Source organism: Bremia lactucae, linkage group LG6 (genome assembly GCF_004359215.1).
Source record: "Bremia lactucae strain SF5 linkage group LG6, whole genome shotgun sequence".
NCBI lineage: Eukaryota > Oomycota > Peronosporomycetes > Peronosporales > Peronosporaceae > Bremia > Bremia lactucae.
Window position 1 is genome coordinate 8,338,492 of NC_090615.1, and position 13,814 is coordinate 8,352,305.

Consider the following 13,814-nt stretch of genomic DNA (forward strand, 5'->3'; position numbering starts at 1 on the left):
TTGCTACCTAGCAGCTCGAACACATGTCGCCAAAAACCAGACGTAAAACGTGGATCCCGGTCCGATACTATGGACTCGGGCATCCCGTGTAGTCGGTAAACATGATCCAGGAACAAGAGAGCTGCCTCCTTGCCTGTGATCGATGTCTTACATGGTGCTAAATGCACCATNGACTGCCGATGACGCTGTACATCGATAATCAAGCCGCTATCAAGCAGCTGGATGGCGAGGCGTCTTCCTTGAAAGCCAAGCACATCGATGTGCGGCTCAAGTTTGTGCGGGACTACTCACGACGCGAGATTATACAGGCGCAGTACGTCAGGTCTGAAGCCCAGGTTGCTGACCTAATGACGAAGGCCCTGGATGCAGCCAAGCTTGCGTCGCTGTGCGAGTTGATGAGCCTAGGGTAGAGGCAGGACTCGAGGAAAAGAAGGGGATTATGGTGGTGCCGCAGTCGAGGAGGAGTGTTGAAGGAATATTTGCACATGGGCAAGGACGGCGAGATACGACTGACGACACTGCCTGTCTTTTCTGACCGGTCAACCTAGGTGTTGCACTGCAACCAACCGATTGATTGGTGAGGAAGTTTACAAGTCTGAACCGTTTACTGGTAGGCTAAAACGTAATAAGAGAATCCTTTTTACTATCGAGCATTAGTTTAAACAAAACATCCTTCATAACTATTATTAAACTTACGACTCTGCGCATAATATGCCTCGCCGTGGTGGAGGTATTGTAAATGGATTATCGCGTCAAATCGTTAATTTCACGCAATTTTAGTGAGCATCGCCGTGAAATTCCTTCAATACCAAACCAACAATGTCAAATGGGTGGAAGAGATTCACAATATGAAGGTTTATGCAAGCAAAAATTTCATTCACATTGAAAAATGGTGTATTGGATACCGCGTCTGACAATAAATAGCATGGCATTAAATCCCATCGCGAAGTAATTTACTCTCATCTTGATGATGCACTGTTTCCATATTTCGAAGTAAAGAAGTGAACATCAATATCTCTGGTAAGACCTAAGAACATTCCGCATTTCTTAAAATTTTCGCTGCTAATTGAGGGTTTCATGTGCAGGTGAATTAATTTTAATTAAGGCTACAAAACATTAGAGCTTTACCCTGTAGAAAACTTTTCGCGGTTTTCGAATGGGTGTATTACAAAATTGCCCCAGCACCACAACATTCAATTGCACAAACGACTGTGGTGGATCTGAGCTCTGTGGTGCAAAATGCAAAGTGTGTATGGATGCAAGCCATGCAAGCGGCAGGGCAAGCTGCTGCCACTGCCGCCGCCGCTGTTAGCTGAGGAGTTTCACAACTGCTTTCTATGAAAGGTCGTACCGCTTGGCGAGCTCTTTCAGCTCGAAACTATAGCAGCTAGCTACTCGAGATGTCGCGCTAGGTACGATCCGCAACACATTTCTTCCCAATGAGCGACATCTCGGTTCGACACTCGCTTGTGCTAGTCTTGCTTTGCTTGGTACTTCACCGCTTCTGGTTTCTGCGCATTGTTGTTGAGATACTGCGCGACCAGGACTGGAACATCTGCTCGCATTGATGATAGCGGTTCCCACGATAACTCTTCTTCTTCTTCGAGTCCCACTCAGCTGACCCTTGAGCTTCAAAACATCTGCTGCTTTGTTGTATCGGGGATCGTCGATGCTGCGGTCGCCAAGCACGAGACCTTGGTTCACGACGTGCTCGCGCAGCTCGTCCGTCACGCCAAGATAGTTTCCACTGAATCGCTTCATTCGTGAGCCGGGAACGTTGTACAGAGAGCCAGTGAGGATGTTTTTGATCAAGCAGCTGTGTTCTTTGATCTCCTCGACTGCAAATGGCCAATTCAGCGTACTGTCAGCTTCGACGCCGTCAATCGTGGATAAATGCGAGAGCATAACACGAACTCCCCGTCTTCAAAATTGGCAGGTCTGTGGCTCGATGCAGCTTGCTGCTTGCGCTGGCGGGTAGCAGATTTCTCGAATGCAACTAAGTGCATGTCGCGCAACTTTTAGCCTGCAGTTTGTCGATCTGCTGGGCAGCTGTTGCTGGGTTTAGAGTCATTAAAACGTCAGTATTGCTGTCACTGTTTACGACGACTGGGTCAATGACAGGTGGCACATCAAAACCTATAAACATCTCTGTTGGGCTTCGGCCGCCGAGGCTGTCGACGGGTGAATGGTGGATGCAGGCTTGTAGAGCAGGGAGAATGATGTCCCAGTTGCGCACGTCCAACTTCGCCTCGAGCAACATCACGAGCGACTTGTATTACATCGCGGTTTGCTCATTCCGCTCTTCCATTCAATTATGGCGCGTAAACAGGTGAGAGCCGGTGCTCCGTTCCAAGTGCTCGTAGAACATACTCAATTACTTGATTACGGAAATGCGTGCAGTGTTCTATTGTTTTATCGCAGATGACGATGGGGAACAAGCTTCAAGCTACGATGAAGTATTAAAGAGTAAGAATAAGAAACAGTCGCTGGAAGCAATGAAGAGCGACATGCAGTCACTCAACGAACACAAAACGTGGACGCTAGTGGACATGCCACCAAGCAAGAAGCTGTTGGCTGCAAGTGGGTATTCCGGATCAAGCGCGATCCAAGTGGAACTATTGTCAAGTTCAAGGCATAATTAGTTGCAAAAGGATTTAAGCAGCTACCTGGGATCGACTCCGTCGAGACTTTTGCGCCAGTGGCTCGGAAAGAGTCAATCAATACGGTGTTAGCTATTGCAGCAGCTGAAGACTCGGAGGCAGAAAATTTCGACGTTGATACCGCATGCTTGTATGAGAAGTTGATGAGGAGATCTACATGGACCAACCTGACGGTTTTGAATATCAACAAAATCCGATGAAGAAGTGTTTGCTGCAGAAAGTGCTGCATGGAACCAAGCAAGCGGCGCGGCAGTGGAACAGCAAACTAAATCAGCATCTGGAAAACCAAGGATTCAAAAGCACTTCAGCAGATCCGTGTGTGTTAATTCGAGTGTCAAGCGGCAAATACAGCATCATTGTAATCTACGTGGACGACCTAATGCTGTTCGGCACGACTGAGGAGCACATTACGAACATTAAGTGTGCGCTTAAGCGAGAGTTCAGCATCAAAGAGCTTGGGAATCTCAAGTACTGCTTAGGAATCGAGATTCACCGCAAGCGCGATGAGCATTTGATCAAGATGAACCAGAAGGCATACATCAGGCGACTCTCGAAAAAGTATGGAATCGAGAATTGCAAGGACGTGTACACACCAGCGGACAACAACTCGAAACTGGTGAAGATGCCTGAAGAGGGAGCGTTCGCACCGAAATTTCCGTATCGTGAGCTGGTGGGTGGCATTAATGTACATAGCGACGTGTACACGACCAGACATCGCGCATGCGGTTGGCGAAGTTGCAAGTATTGTGAGCGCTACTGGAAGTCACACTGGGTAGCAGCCAAGCGAATTATCAAGTACTTGAAGACGACTAAAGATATTAGCATTGTGTTTAGTGGCGTTAACAAGGGAGATCTTATTGGATTCGCGGACGCAAACTGGGCAAGGCGACTTAGATACGCGGCGTTCAACAAAAGGATACGTGTTCTTCCTAAACGGCGGCAAGATCTCATGGAATTCGAAGCGACAGCCAACCGTTGCAACCGCAAGCACGGAAGCAGAATACATGAGTCTATACAGCGCAACTCAAGAGGCAGTCTGGCTTCGAGATCTGATAAAGGACTTGGAGTACAATACTGATACGGCGACGACGATCTTTCAAGACAATCAAGGATGTATTGCGCTTGCCAAGAATCCTGTCTACCATTCGCGCACGAAGAACATCGAAATCAAGTTTCATTTCTTGCGTGAGAAGGTGGCGAGTGAGGTAATTGCAGTGGAGTACAAGCCAACTGAAGAAATGATCGCGGACGGGTTAACCAAGGCTCTTCCAAGAGACAAGCACACCAAGTTTATCATGGGACTCGGCATGGCAGCATAAGGGCATCACTCCGGGTGCACATGAAGGAGAGTATTGAAGATTGATGTGTTCAGCGAAAGTGTTGCGCTTTATACATATGCGTGTATAGGGGATCGTATAACAAGAATAATACGGATAATTTGAGTGTGGGATATATTGTGTGTTGTGGCTCAGTCGGGTAAGGCATGGCGGTGCATCCCGCAGGTCACCGGTTCGTTACCCGGCAACGACAAAAAGTAAAACCTTCAGGAACTGGTATTTGGGGTTCACTAGCACTGTACCGCCAGACAGTGACGTCCCCCATTTTATGGTAGTCCACAGATGTGGGAAAGGGGGCGCAGCGAACGATAGGAAAGAATTAACGGTAGGATAAAGTTGACGGTAAGATTGAGATAAACTCAAAAATATATCTTACTTTCCGGTTTGGAATCTCGACCGTAAGTCCATCTTCAAGCTCATAGCGTAACGTAATTCAACACAACTTTCTTCAAGAAGATTACACTTCTCTTTACTCTACTAGATCAGTAGGACTCTTCGTTCCTTCTGACCCCGATCGTTTCTAATGGTCCTACTCGCCGCGACGATTTCGCAACAGCGTCAGATCCGCGTGCTCCGCTATTCCCAGCGGTAGGTAGATCGTTTCGCAGAGTGTTTCTTGGTACTGGCGTCGGGCACTACATAATGCCTTGTCTTCTGGCAGCGATTGCGTCTTTGCAATCACTTGTGATTTGAAGAGCGGTGTTTCTCGCTCTCATCATAACAAAGGTCATTGGTTTGGACCTCCAAAATCTTGTTGTCTCGAAGGGCGATAAAACCCCGTGTGGGCAAAAGCCTGCTTCATGGTGAATATCTCATGTTTCGCTTAAGCGATCGCTTGATCTAGCGTCACTAATTTGAGGTGGAACAAGTGAGTCTTGACGGTATCGTCCGAAAAACCCTTATTCAACACATTTGTATACGTCTGCTTTTCAATGAACTTACGCACGATACAGCTTACAAGGTATCGCTTGTATTCGACGTAAGTGTACCGGGCTAAAGTTGCACCATGTTAAACAATCCCCGTTAAGTTCACTTTGTGTACTAAGCGGATGGTCAATTACTTAAGTGAAGTAATTAGACCCACCACTTGGGTGTGGTTCACATTGTGACCCACCGTTACGTATGTGATGCACATAGGTGCATTCACATTGAAGGAAATGACGCCTAGCGTCATCCGTGATAACAGCTAGCGTCATCATGATACGAGACATTTAGGATAATATCCTCGCAATACATATCAGTGCATATCTACAGAGATGGCATTTATGATTGTGAAAAATAGGTTTATATTTAATACTATTAAATATAAATCATTCTGAAAACTACTTCCTAGATCTCAAGTGCGCACTTGGAGCAGGATTACTGCTCTTGTGACGTCACTTAAACTAAGGCTTCTAGTTCGTTGGGTGAAATCGCTTAGGCGCCCACCAACTACCTCACTGTTCGTGAAATAAGACGGTTAAACGCTTCCTCACTGTGCTCAGAAGGTCTGTGTTAAGTAGTGCGTGGCAGCTTTAAGTAGCGGCGGCCTATACTTGGTGGCACTAGTAGTCCTACCCACGACCCGTCCCTCAGAGCGTGTTAGTAAGAATGAGCGTTATAATCGATTAAGCTAATTTCTTTTACCTCTTCGAACATCATCGGGAGGTGGTAGAGCACTTGGTGCAGGGACTTGGTGGCCAGGCTCTTGGGCAGTCCTCCTGAGCAACAAGCTGCTCAGTTATAGCAGTTTTAGGCGTTCGTGCTTGGGCAGCGGACAGCGGATAGCTGCGTCTGAGGCACAGAGCAATGCTGTGGGGGAGTCTGTCACTCATTCTCAGGATGAGCTTAGGCGTGAGCAGGCTCGGAGTGAGGCTCTCAACGCGACTGTTGAGATGCTCTCCGCCAAGCCGCATCAGCCGAGGCCCATTCGGATGGACCCGCCTAAGTTCGATGGAACAGCAGCGCACACGATTGTACACTGGCTGTTAGCCGTGGAGCAGTGCGGTGTGGTGCAGCTCACCATATACGACACCCGGATGGTGTCGTACGTGCCCAGAGTGGGCTTACTTGGCGCTTATATCGGACGTTAAGGCGTTTCCTTTAGGGCAATCTTTGAGACAAAGATTCGCGCCATGTATCAGCCGCTGAACAACGAGGTCTTGCTTCAGGCGCGCTTCATTGGATCTAGTTTGTGCGCAGCCCGAGTCTTAGAGAGGGAGGGCCCCTCACTATGCTCGGTGCGAAAGCGGGACATAGTTTCGTCAATATTACGATGACCCAAGATTATATCATCTCAACGACTGAAACTTGCCCTAGTGACCCTGCCAGTTTAGCAGTGGTTAATAAAACTACGCCTTATGACCGACCTCTTGGCGGTATCATAGGCGAGTTTGATGCTAAAAGCGTGAGCGTGACTCAACGCTTTGTGGATGAGCGATTAGCCATCACACGTAAAGTCCGTGACGCAATGGCAAGTGCACAGGACAAGCAAAAAGAATATGCGGACCGAAATGGTCGCAAAAATAATGAAAGGCACAAGTTAAGTCGTCAACGTTGGCAGCCATGAAGGCATACCACGTGACGATCTCATTGGCCTCCGAAATGAAGGAGAGCTACAGTCACCTCAGTAGACCAAAGATAACCCTTTCATCGCACCTGAAAGCTAAGCTAAATCGCTTTAGCTACAGCGATGGCCTGTTATGGCATCAGCTGTCACCTTGTGATCCCTTGAGAATCTATGTGCCTCATGACACAGATCTCAAGCTGATGATCCTTCACGAGCTCCATTATGCGCCATCAAGTGGGCATCTGGGCCGTGAAAAGACATTCTTACGAGTGTCAGAGGAATTTTGGTGGCCACACCTATATAGAGGGGTGGCCAATTTTATTAAGCCTGCACCGCCCAGCAGTGCGCCACTGAAGCCGCTACCGATTCCAACCAACTGTTGGAAGTCAGTCAGTCTGGAATTCATTTTGGCTGCCGCCCGATCATAAAGGTCGGACCCGGCTTGTCGTCTTTGTAGACAGACTGAGCAAGATGATGCATTTAGCACATCGACCACAGGCAAGGAGGCAGCTCTTTTGTTCCTGGATCATGTTCCGCCTACACGGGATGCCCGAGTCCATCGTATTGGACCTGGATCCACGTTTTACGTCTGGGTTTTGGCGACATGTGTTCGAGCTGCTAGGTAGCAAGCTCCACACGTCGACCGCAGATCATCCCCAGACCGATGGCCAAACAGAACGTGCCAATCGGGTCGTGGCGAATGTATTGCGCACGAAGGCGACACCCAAAGAATCGAGCCAACAATTGCTCTTTGTGGAGTTTGCTAAAAATAACAGTGTCCACGCCTGTACGGGTGAGAACACCGTTTTATATTAACGGACTGTGTCTTCCTCGGACGCCAGTCTCGTTTATGCGCAGCCCAATTATTAGTGCGGAAGGGCCCCCCACTACGCTCGGTGCGAAAGAGGGACATGGTTTCGTCAATATGACGATTACCCGCGAGGGTATCATGTCAACGACAGAAACTTGCCCTAGTGACCCTGCCAGTTTAGCAGTAATCAATAAAACTACGTTCTATGACCGACCTCTCGGCGGTGTCGTAGGCGATTTGAATGTAAAAAACGTGAACGAGGCTCAACGCTTGGTGTATGAGCGATTAGCCATCACGCGAGAAGTCCATGACGCGATGGCAAGCGCGCAGGACAAACACAAAGAATATGCTGACCGAAATGGTCGCAAAAACAATGAACGCTTTAGTGTTGGAGATAAAGTTCTATTTCAGTACTGCTATTCTACCTAAAATGCAGTTTCTGTACTACCTGGAGGTACTACGAAATTATTGCCACGTTACATTGGGCCATTTACTGGCGCCGAGGAGGTTAGAGACCTAAAATATAGGCTCATTCTCCCGTCATACGTGAAGATGCTCCCCGTCTCTTACGTGGATCGTCTCAAACGTTATGTAGACCCATACTTCCCCAACAGATGGTGGAGAGAAGAGAGGCGAAAGACTTGCTTCCGACCTCCTCCTTCCATAGGACGTAAAAGACTCGGAGAAGGAGGAACACCACTTGCGTAATGCGGGTCCCTCGGCATCAATTTCTAAACCGAAGTTTCAGGTTCATAATTCTGACGATCCTTCGCGCGGATATCCTAAAGATCCGAGGTCAATCGCAAGACTTGACCCTCAAGATCCGCAACACATCGTTTGGCAGCGCTTAACGCCTGCGACTGAACGACCGAAGGTAAGGCAGCCGCGAGTTGGTGGGCGAGATCGTCACTCCTTATCGAACGCCGCCTGCACGGATGCGGGTGGGAACAAATGCTTCCTTGTTGGAAGGCTGCTTGTCCACAGCTCCGTGAGTTAGAAGTATTTAATCCTCGTCCAATGGAAAGGTTANTTTCAGCCGTCGACGTTGGCAGCCATGAAGGCATACCACGTGACGAGCTCATTGGCCTCTGAGATAAAAGAGAGCTACAGTCAGGACGACCACTGTCGCCTGCTGTTGGATCACTTCGGTGGACGAAAGGTTTCCCTTCCGTCGCACCTGAAAGCTAAGCTCAATCGCTTTAGCTACAGCGATGGCCTGTTATGGCATCAGCTGTCACCTTGTGATCCCTTGAGAATCTATGTGCCTCATGACACAGATCTCAAGCTGATGATCCTTCACGAGCTCCATTATGCGCCATCAAGTGGGCATCTGGGCCGTGAAAAGACATTCTTACGAGTGTCAGAGGAATTTTGGTGGCCACACCTATATAGAGGGGTGGCCAACTTTATTAAGCCTGCACCGCCCAGCAGTGCGCCACTGAAGCCGCTACCGATTCCAACCAACTGTTGGAAGTCAGTCAGTCTGGAATTCATTTTGGCTGCCGCCCGATCATAAAGGTCGGACCCGGCTTGTCGTCTTTGTAGACAGACTGAGCAAGATGATGCATTTAGCACATCGACCACAGGCAAGGAGGCAGCTCTTTTGTTCCTGGATCATGTTCCGCCTACACGGGATGCCCGAGTCCATCGTATTGGACCTGGATCCACGTTTTACGTCTGGGTTTTGGCGACATGTGTTCGAGCTGCTAGGTAGCAAGCTCCACACGTCGACCGCAGATCATCCCCAGACCGATGGCCAAACAGAACGTGCCAATCGGGTCGTGGCGAATGTATTGCGCACGAAGGCGACACCCAAAGAATCGAGCCAACAATTGCTCTTTGTGGAGTTTGCTATAAATAACAGTGTCCACGCCTGTACGGGTGAGAACACCGTTTTATATTAACGGACTGTGTCTTCCTCGGACGCCAGTCTCGTTTATGCGCAGCCCAATTATTAGTGCGGAAGGGCCCCCCACTACGCTCGGTGCGAAAGAGGGACATGGTTTCGTCAATATGACGATTACCCGCGAGGGTATCATGTCAACGACAGAAACTTGCCCTAGTGACCCTGCCAGTTTAGCAGTAATCAATAAAACTACGTTCTATGACCGACCTCTCGGCGGTGTCGTAGGCGATTTGAATGTAAAAAACGTGAACGAGGCTCAACGCTTGGTGTATGAGCGATTAGCCATCACGCGAGAAGTCCATGACGCGATGGCAAGCGCGCAGGACAAACACAAAGAATATGCTGACCGAAATGGTCGCAAAAACAATGAACGCTTTAGTGTTGGAGATAAAGTTCTATTTCAGTACTGCTATTCTACCTAAAATGCAGTTTCTGTACTACCTGGAGGTACTACGAAATTATTGCCACGTTACATTGGGCCATTTACTGGCGCCGAGGAGGTTAGAGACCTAAAATATAGGCTCATTCTCCCGTCATACGTGAAGATGCTCCCCGTCTCTTACGTGGATCGTCTCAAACGTTATGTAGACCCATACTTCCCCAACAGATGGTGGAGAGAAGAGAGGCGAAAGACTTGCTTCCGACCTCCTCCTTCCATAGGACGTAAAAGACTCGGAGAAGGAGGAACACCACTTGCGTAATGCGGGTCCCTCGGCATCAATTTCTAAACCGAAGTTTCAGGTTCATAATTCTGACGATCCTTCGCGCGGATATCCTAAAGATCCGAGGTCAATCGCAAGACTTGACCCTCAAGATCCGCAACACATCGTTTGGCAGCGCTTAACGCCTGCGACTGAACGACCGAAGGTAAGGCAGCCGCGAGTTGGTGGGCGAGATCGTCACTCCTTATCGAACGCCGCCTGCACGGATGCGGGTGGGAACAAATGCTTCCTTGTTGGAAGGCTGCTTGTCCACAGCTCCGTGAGTTAGAAGTATTTAATCCTCGTCCAATGGAAAGGTTACCCGAAGAGTTTCGACTCTTGGGAACCGATCGTGCCCGGCTTGGTGACTGCCTATAAAAAGGCCTCTTCGCTAGTCTTAAAAGACTTTCAGAAGTAGCGTGGTAAGAAGAAACAGAAGGTACAGTACCACCCATTATTTCTTTTACACGCAAGCGGGCGAAATTAATTCGCTGTGACCGCTGTTTCATCGCATCGTAATGCATATTAAAGCGGCGCGGTAATCCCGCCTAGTATTGGTCGGGCGACCGTTCATTGTGTATACAGACCATGCGTGTTTACGCAGGACCATAAACAGTCAGCACCATTAGCAAGAATGGCAAGGTGGCTGTCTTTCTTCGCAGAGTATAACTTCTTCGTGGTGTACAACAGGCACTCGGCGTGGGCACTATACTCATAGGCACTGGGCGTGGCACTACACATATAGGCGTAGTGTCCGTCTGTTGACAACGATTGCATTTTCGCAGTCGTATGTAACTTAAAAAGCGAGATTCTCGCTAGTTAAGTTACATACGAGAGGTCTAGCAATCGGGACCTCCGTATACTTGTCGTCTCGAAGGATGATAAGCTCCACAGTGGACGAAAGCCTGTTAGAGGCTTAGGTCCTCCTATTCCGCTTCAGAGATCGCTTGGGTTAGCATATTAAGTTCGAGCCGGAACAGGTGAGTCTTGACAGGACCGTATGCAAGACCTTAATCAACACAGATACCTGTGTTTGTTCAAATATGGTTGGCTTACGATACAACTTACAAGGTATCGTGTATGTTGGGCATAAGCTCAAAGAACACGCTTGCCCTGCTTTAAAACCCAGGAGCTTGGTTCGAGCCCTAAATTCGCTGGCTCACGCGATTGCCGGAGCCAAGTCTTATAGATCTCATGCGAACCATAGACATATAGGTCGTGAAGCTTGAGCCCTAAGGCCCAAGATTTGGCACGTCCGGCTATGTTGAACATACTTTCGTCACATCGACTTCAATGCGGCGAGCTTCAATTGCTTCGTCAAATTCGACTAACCAAGTCTGAAAAGGAATCGCCTTCGACTGCATTAAACTTGAAATTTGTGATCTTTGAGCTTCCGGTTCGACGCGGAAGCGTTAGCCTGCTAGCAGCATGCAAATGCTGCTGCCTCAACAATTTTAACTAATGAGCACCTTGTTCTCGTAACACCTCCGCGTGTTGAGAGCCTTGCTGGTAGAGCAAGGCTACTATTTCATGGGCCCCATCGAGTCCATGTTGTATGAATTCAGCTTTAGCCGAGTATCAACATTGCGCTAACGGCTGGCCCGCCTACGGCCCAACTCTTCAAGGTCTCTCAAACAGTGAACCTTCACGCGTTGCATGGTAGCCTTCTTGCGAGGCTTGAAAGCTCCCGCCTTCTTCAATCGAAAATGTCCGTGTTCGACGGAATGTGCGAAGGCCGTTGAACGGACTACGAAGTGCTAATCAGATATAACGGGGCACCTTTTGTAGTGCTGATAACAGTAGTAGTCAACCTACACTGATTACAGTAGTAGTCAACCTACACTGATTACAGTAAATGTGGGGTGCATCGACTACTCCACGTACACGACGTGCAGAGGAAGGTTCTAAGTAGCTAAGAAGCCTTAGCTACTAAGGCTAACTTATAAGGCTTTATAATAGGGATAAAGTAAAACTGCATTGATATATTAAGGTCTTTCTTAACGATCTTCTATCTACTGGCTTAAATACATTAATAACTAACTTGTAAAGCGCCTCCTGGGGCAACGCCTTATCGTGTCTTGTTACGATTGGCGGAGCTAAATAAAAACTAAATCAATTAATTAATAGTACTAATGTTTTATTGCGTCAATATTACCAAATTTGGCAATATTGAAACTGTTTAGTCAAATTAATAAAGATATTAATTTTTTTTAGGTAATTTTTTAACACATGGGAAACAGTATTTATTTTTCATCTTAAAAAGAATTACACTATGTTTAACAAGACACCCCTTACACGTTGCAAATGGCCGTTTAGGCCTCATTTATAGCATTTAGTTCTACCGTTTTTACCATCAACACATCGTTTCATTGGTGTACCTTAAATTGGCATGTATCTTTGGTTCCTTCCAAGAACATTTCCTGGATCACAAAGCTGGACTGCCTTAGCTCGGCATTTTCGTTCTGAGCTTATCTGTAACGGGCTAAATTGCCCTATGTTACACAACCCCATTAAGCACACTATATGTACTAGATGGGATGGTCAATTACTTTATGTGAAGTAAATAGACCTGCCACTTGAGTGTAGTGCACTGGTGCACAAAGTAACCCACCCTTCTGTATGGGATGCATAAAGTGCATTTACATAGAAAGAGATGACGGCTAGCGTCACCCAAGATCCGAAGTATTCAGAATAATACGCTCGCAATGTACGGGTGCATACTCACAGAGATGACATCTGTTGATTGTTAAATATGTTTTACATTTGATTCGATTAAAATATAAATCAGTCTTGAACTGCTTCCTAGCTAACAAGTGCGCATGTGAAACCGGATTACCCCCTTCCGTGACGACACTTGTCCTAAGGTACTTAATTATTTGGATGAGGTCGCTTAGGCGCCCACCAACTACCTCAATGAACGTCAGTGAAGGCGATCAGACCGCTACCTCATTGTGTGTGTTAAGGTAGAGCGTAGCTACCATAGAAACGCCTGCCTGCATTATCGACAATCAAATACGCAATGTGACTCCGCTTCTTAATTAAGACCAAACGATAAGCTTCTTTTAAAGTGGTAGACTGCACTCGAAACAACTTAGACCGAGCGGGCCTGCATTGGAGTCTTCCAGAAAATTTTCATATTCAGTTACTGGGCAGCAGGTACTAATTTAGGCGGACACGTCGTAATGCGGCTACGCTCTACTCAGACACACATTCTAACACAGCGAGGAAGCGGTTTAACCTGCTTCTCTTGCGTGCAGTGAGGTAGTTGTGGTGGGCGCGCAAGCGACTTCACCCAACACACTAAGTACTCTGGTTAAGTGTCGTCACGGAAGCGATAATCCGTCTCCTCGTGCGCACTTCCAAGTAGTGTAACGGGGTGTATCGTTACATGAAATTAACACTAAAAGGTTGTTAATTAATATTATTTAAAAGTAGATAATATTTGGAGGAAATTACTTTATATAGTAATTTCCTGAATTCTTATCCATAAATAGGTATAGACCATTATGTCTATTTATTCCGCAGACTAATCAGCTGTAGAAGTAATCAAAGAGAGTTACGAGATAAGATAGATACGAATTCATTTACATGTTTAGTATTAGTTTATAGTTAAGACAACATTTACAAAGATAGATTAACAAGACACTTAACTATATTAATACAGTTTTCATTTTACACTCTTAAGCTAACTTGCCTTAAGAGAAGTCTTCCTCTATACGTACAGTGTACGTCACCTAACGAGAGGCACCACTCACATCTGAAGCAGTGTGAAGTGGACTTGTACTGAAACAGTACAAGTCGCAGTGCCCCGTTACACCTGGTAGCACTTTGTAGTCCGTCCAAGGACCACA

General features: G+C 47.3%; 2 protein-coding genes across 2 annotated transcripts; both read right to left on the minus strand.

Annotated features, from left to right (window-relative positions):
- Nucleotides 1-1,335: 1,335 nt before the first annotated feature.
- Nucleotides 1,336-1,905, minus strand: CCR75_004758 (uncharacterized protein; the record flags this gene model as incomplete). Its single annotated transcript, XM_067962844.1, has 1 exon — nucleotides 1,336-1,905. One exon carries the CDS (start codon nucleotides 1,903-1,905, stop codon nucleotides 1,336-1,338), a length of 570 nt encoding a protein of 189 aa, XP_067818536.1.
- Nucleotides 1,906-1,996: 91 nt separating this feature from the next.
- Nucleotides 1,997-2,260, minus strand: CCR75_008674 (uncharacterized protein; the record flags this gene model as incomplete). The annotated part of the gene is made up of 1 exon (XM_067966724.1): nucleotides 1,997-2,260. One exon carries the CDS (start codon nucleotides 2,258-2,260, stop codon nucleotides 1,997-1,999), a length of 264 nt encoding a protein of 87 aa, XP_067818341.1.
- Nucleotides 2,261-13,814: the final 11,554 nt, after the last annotated feature.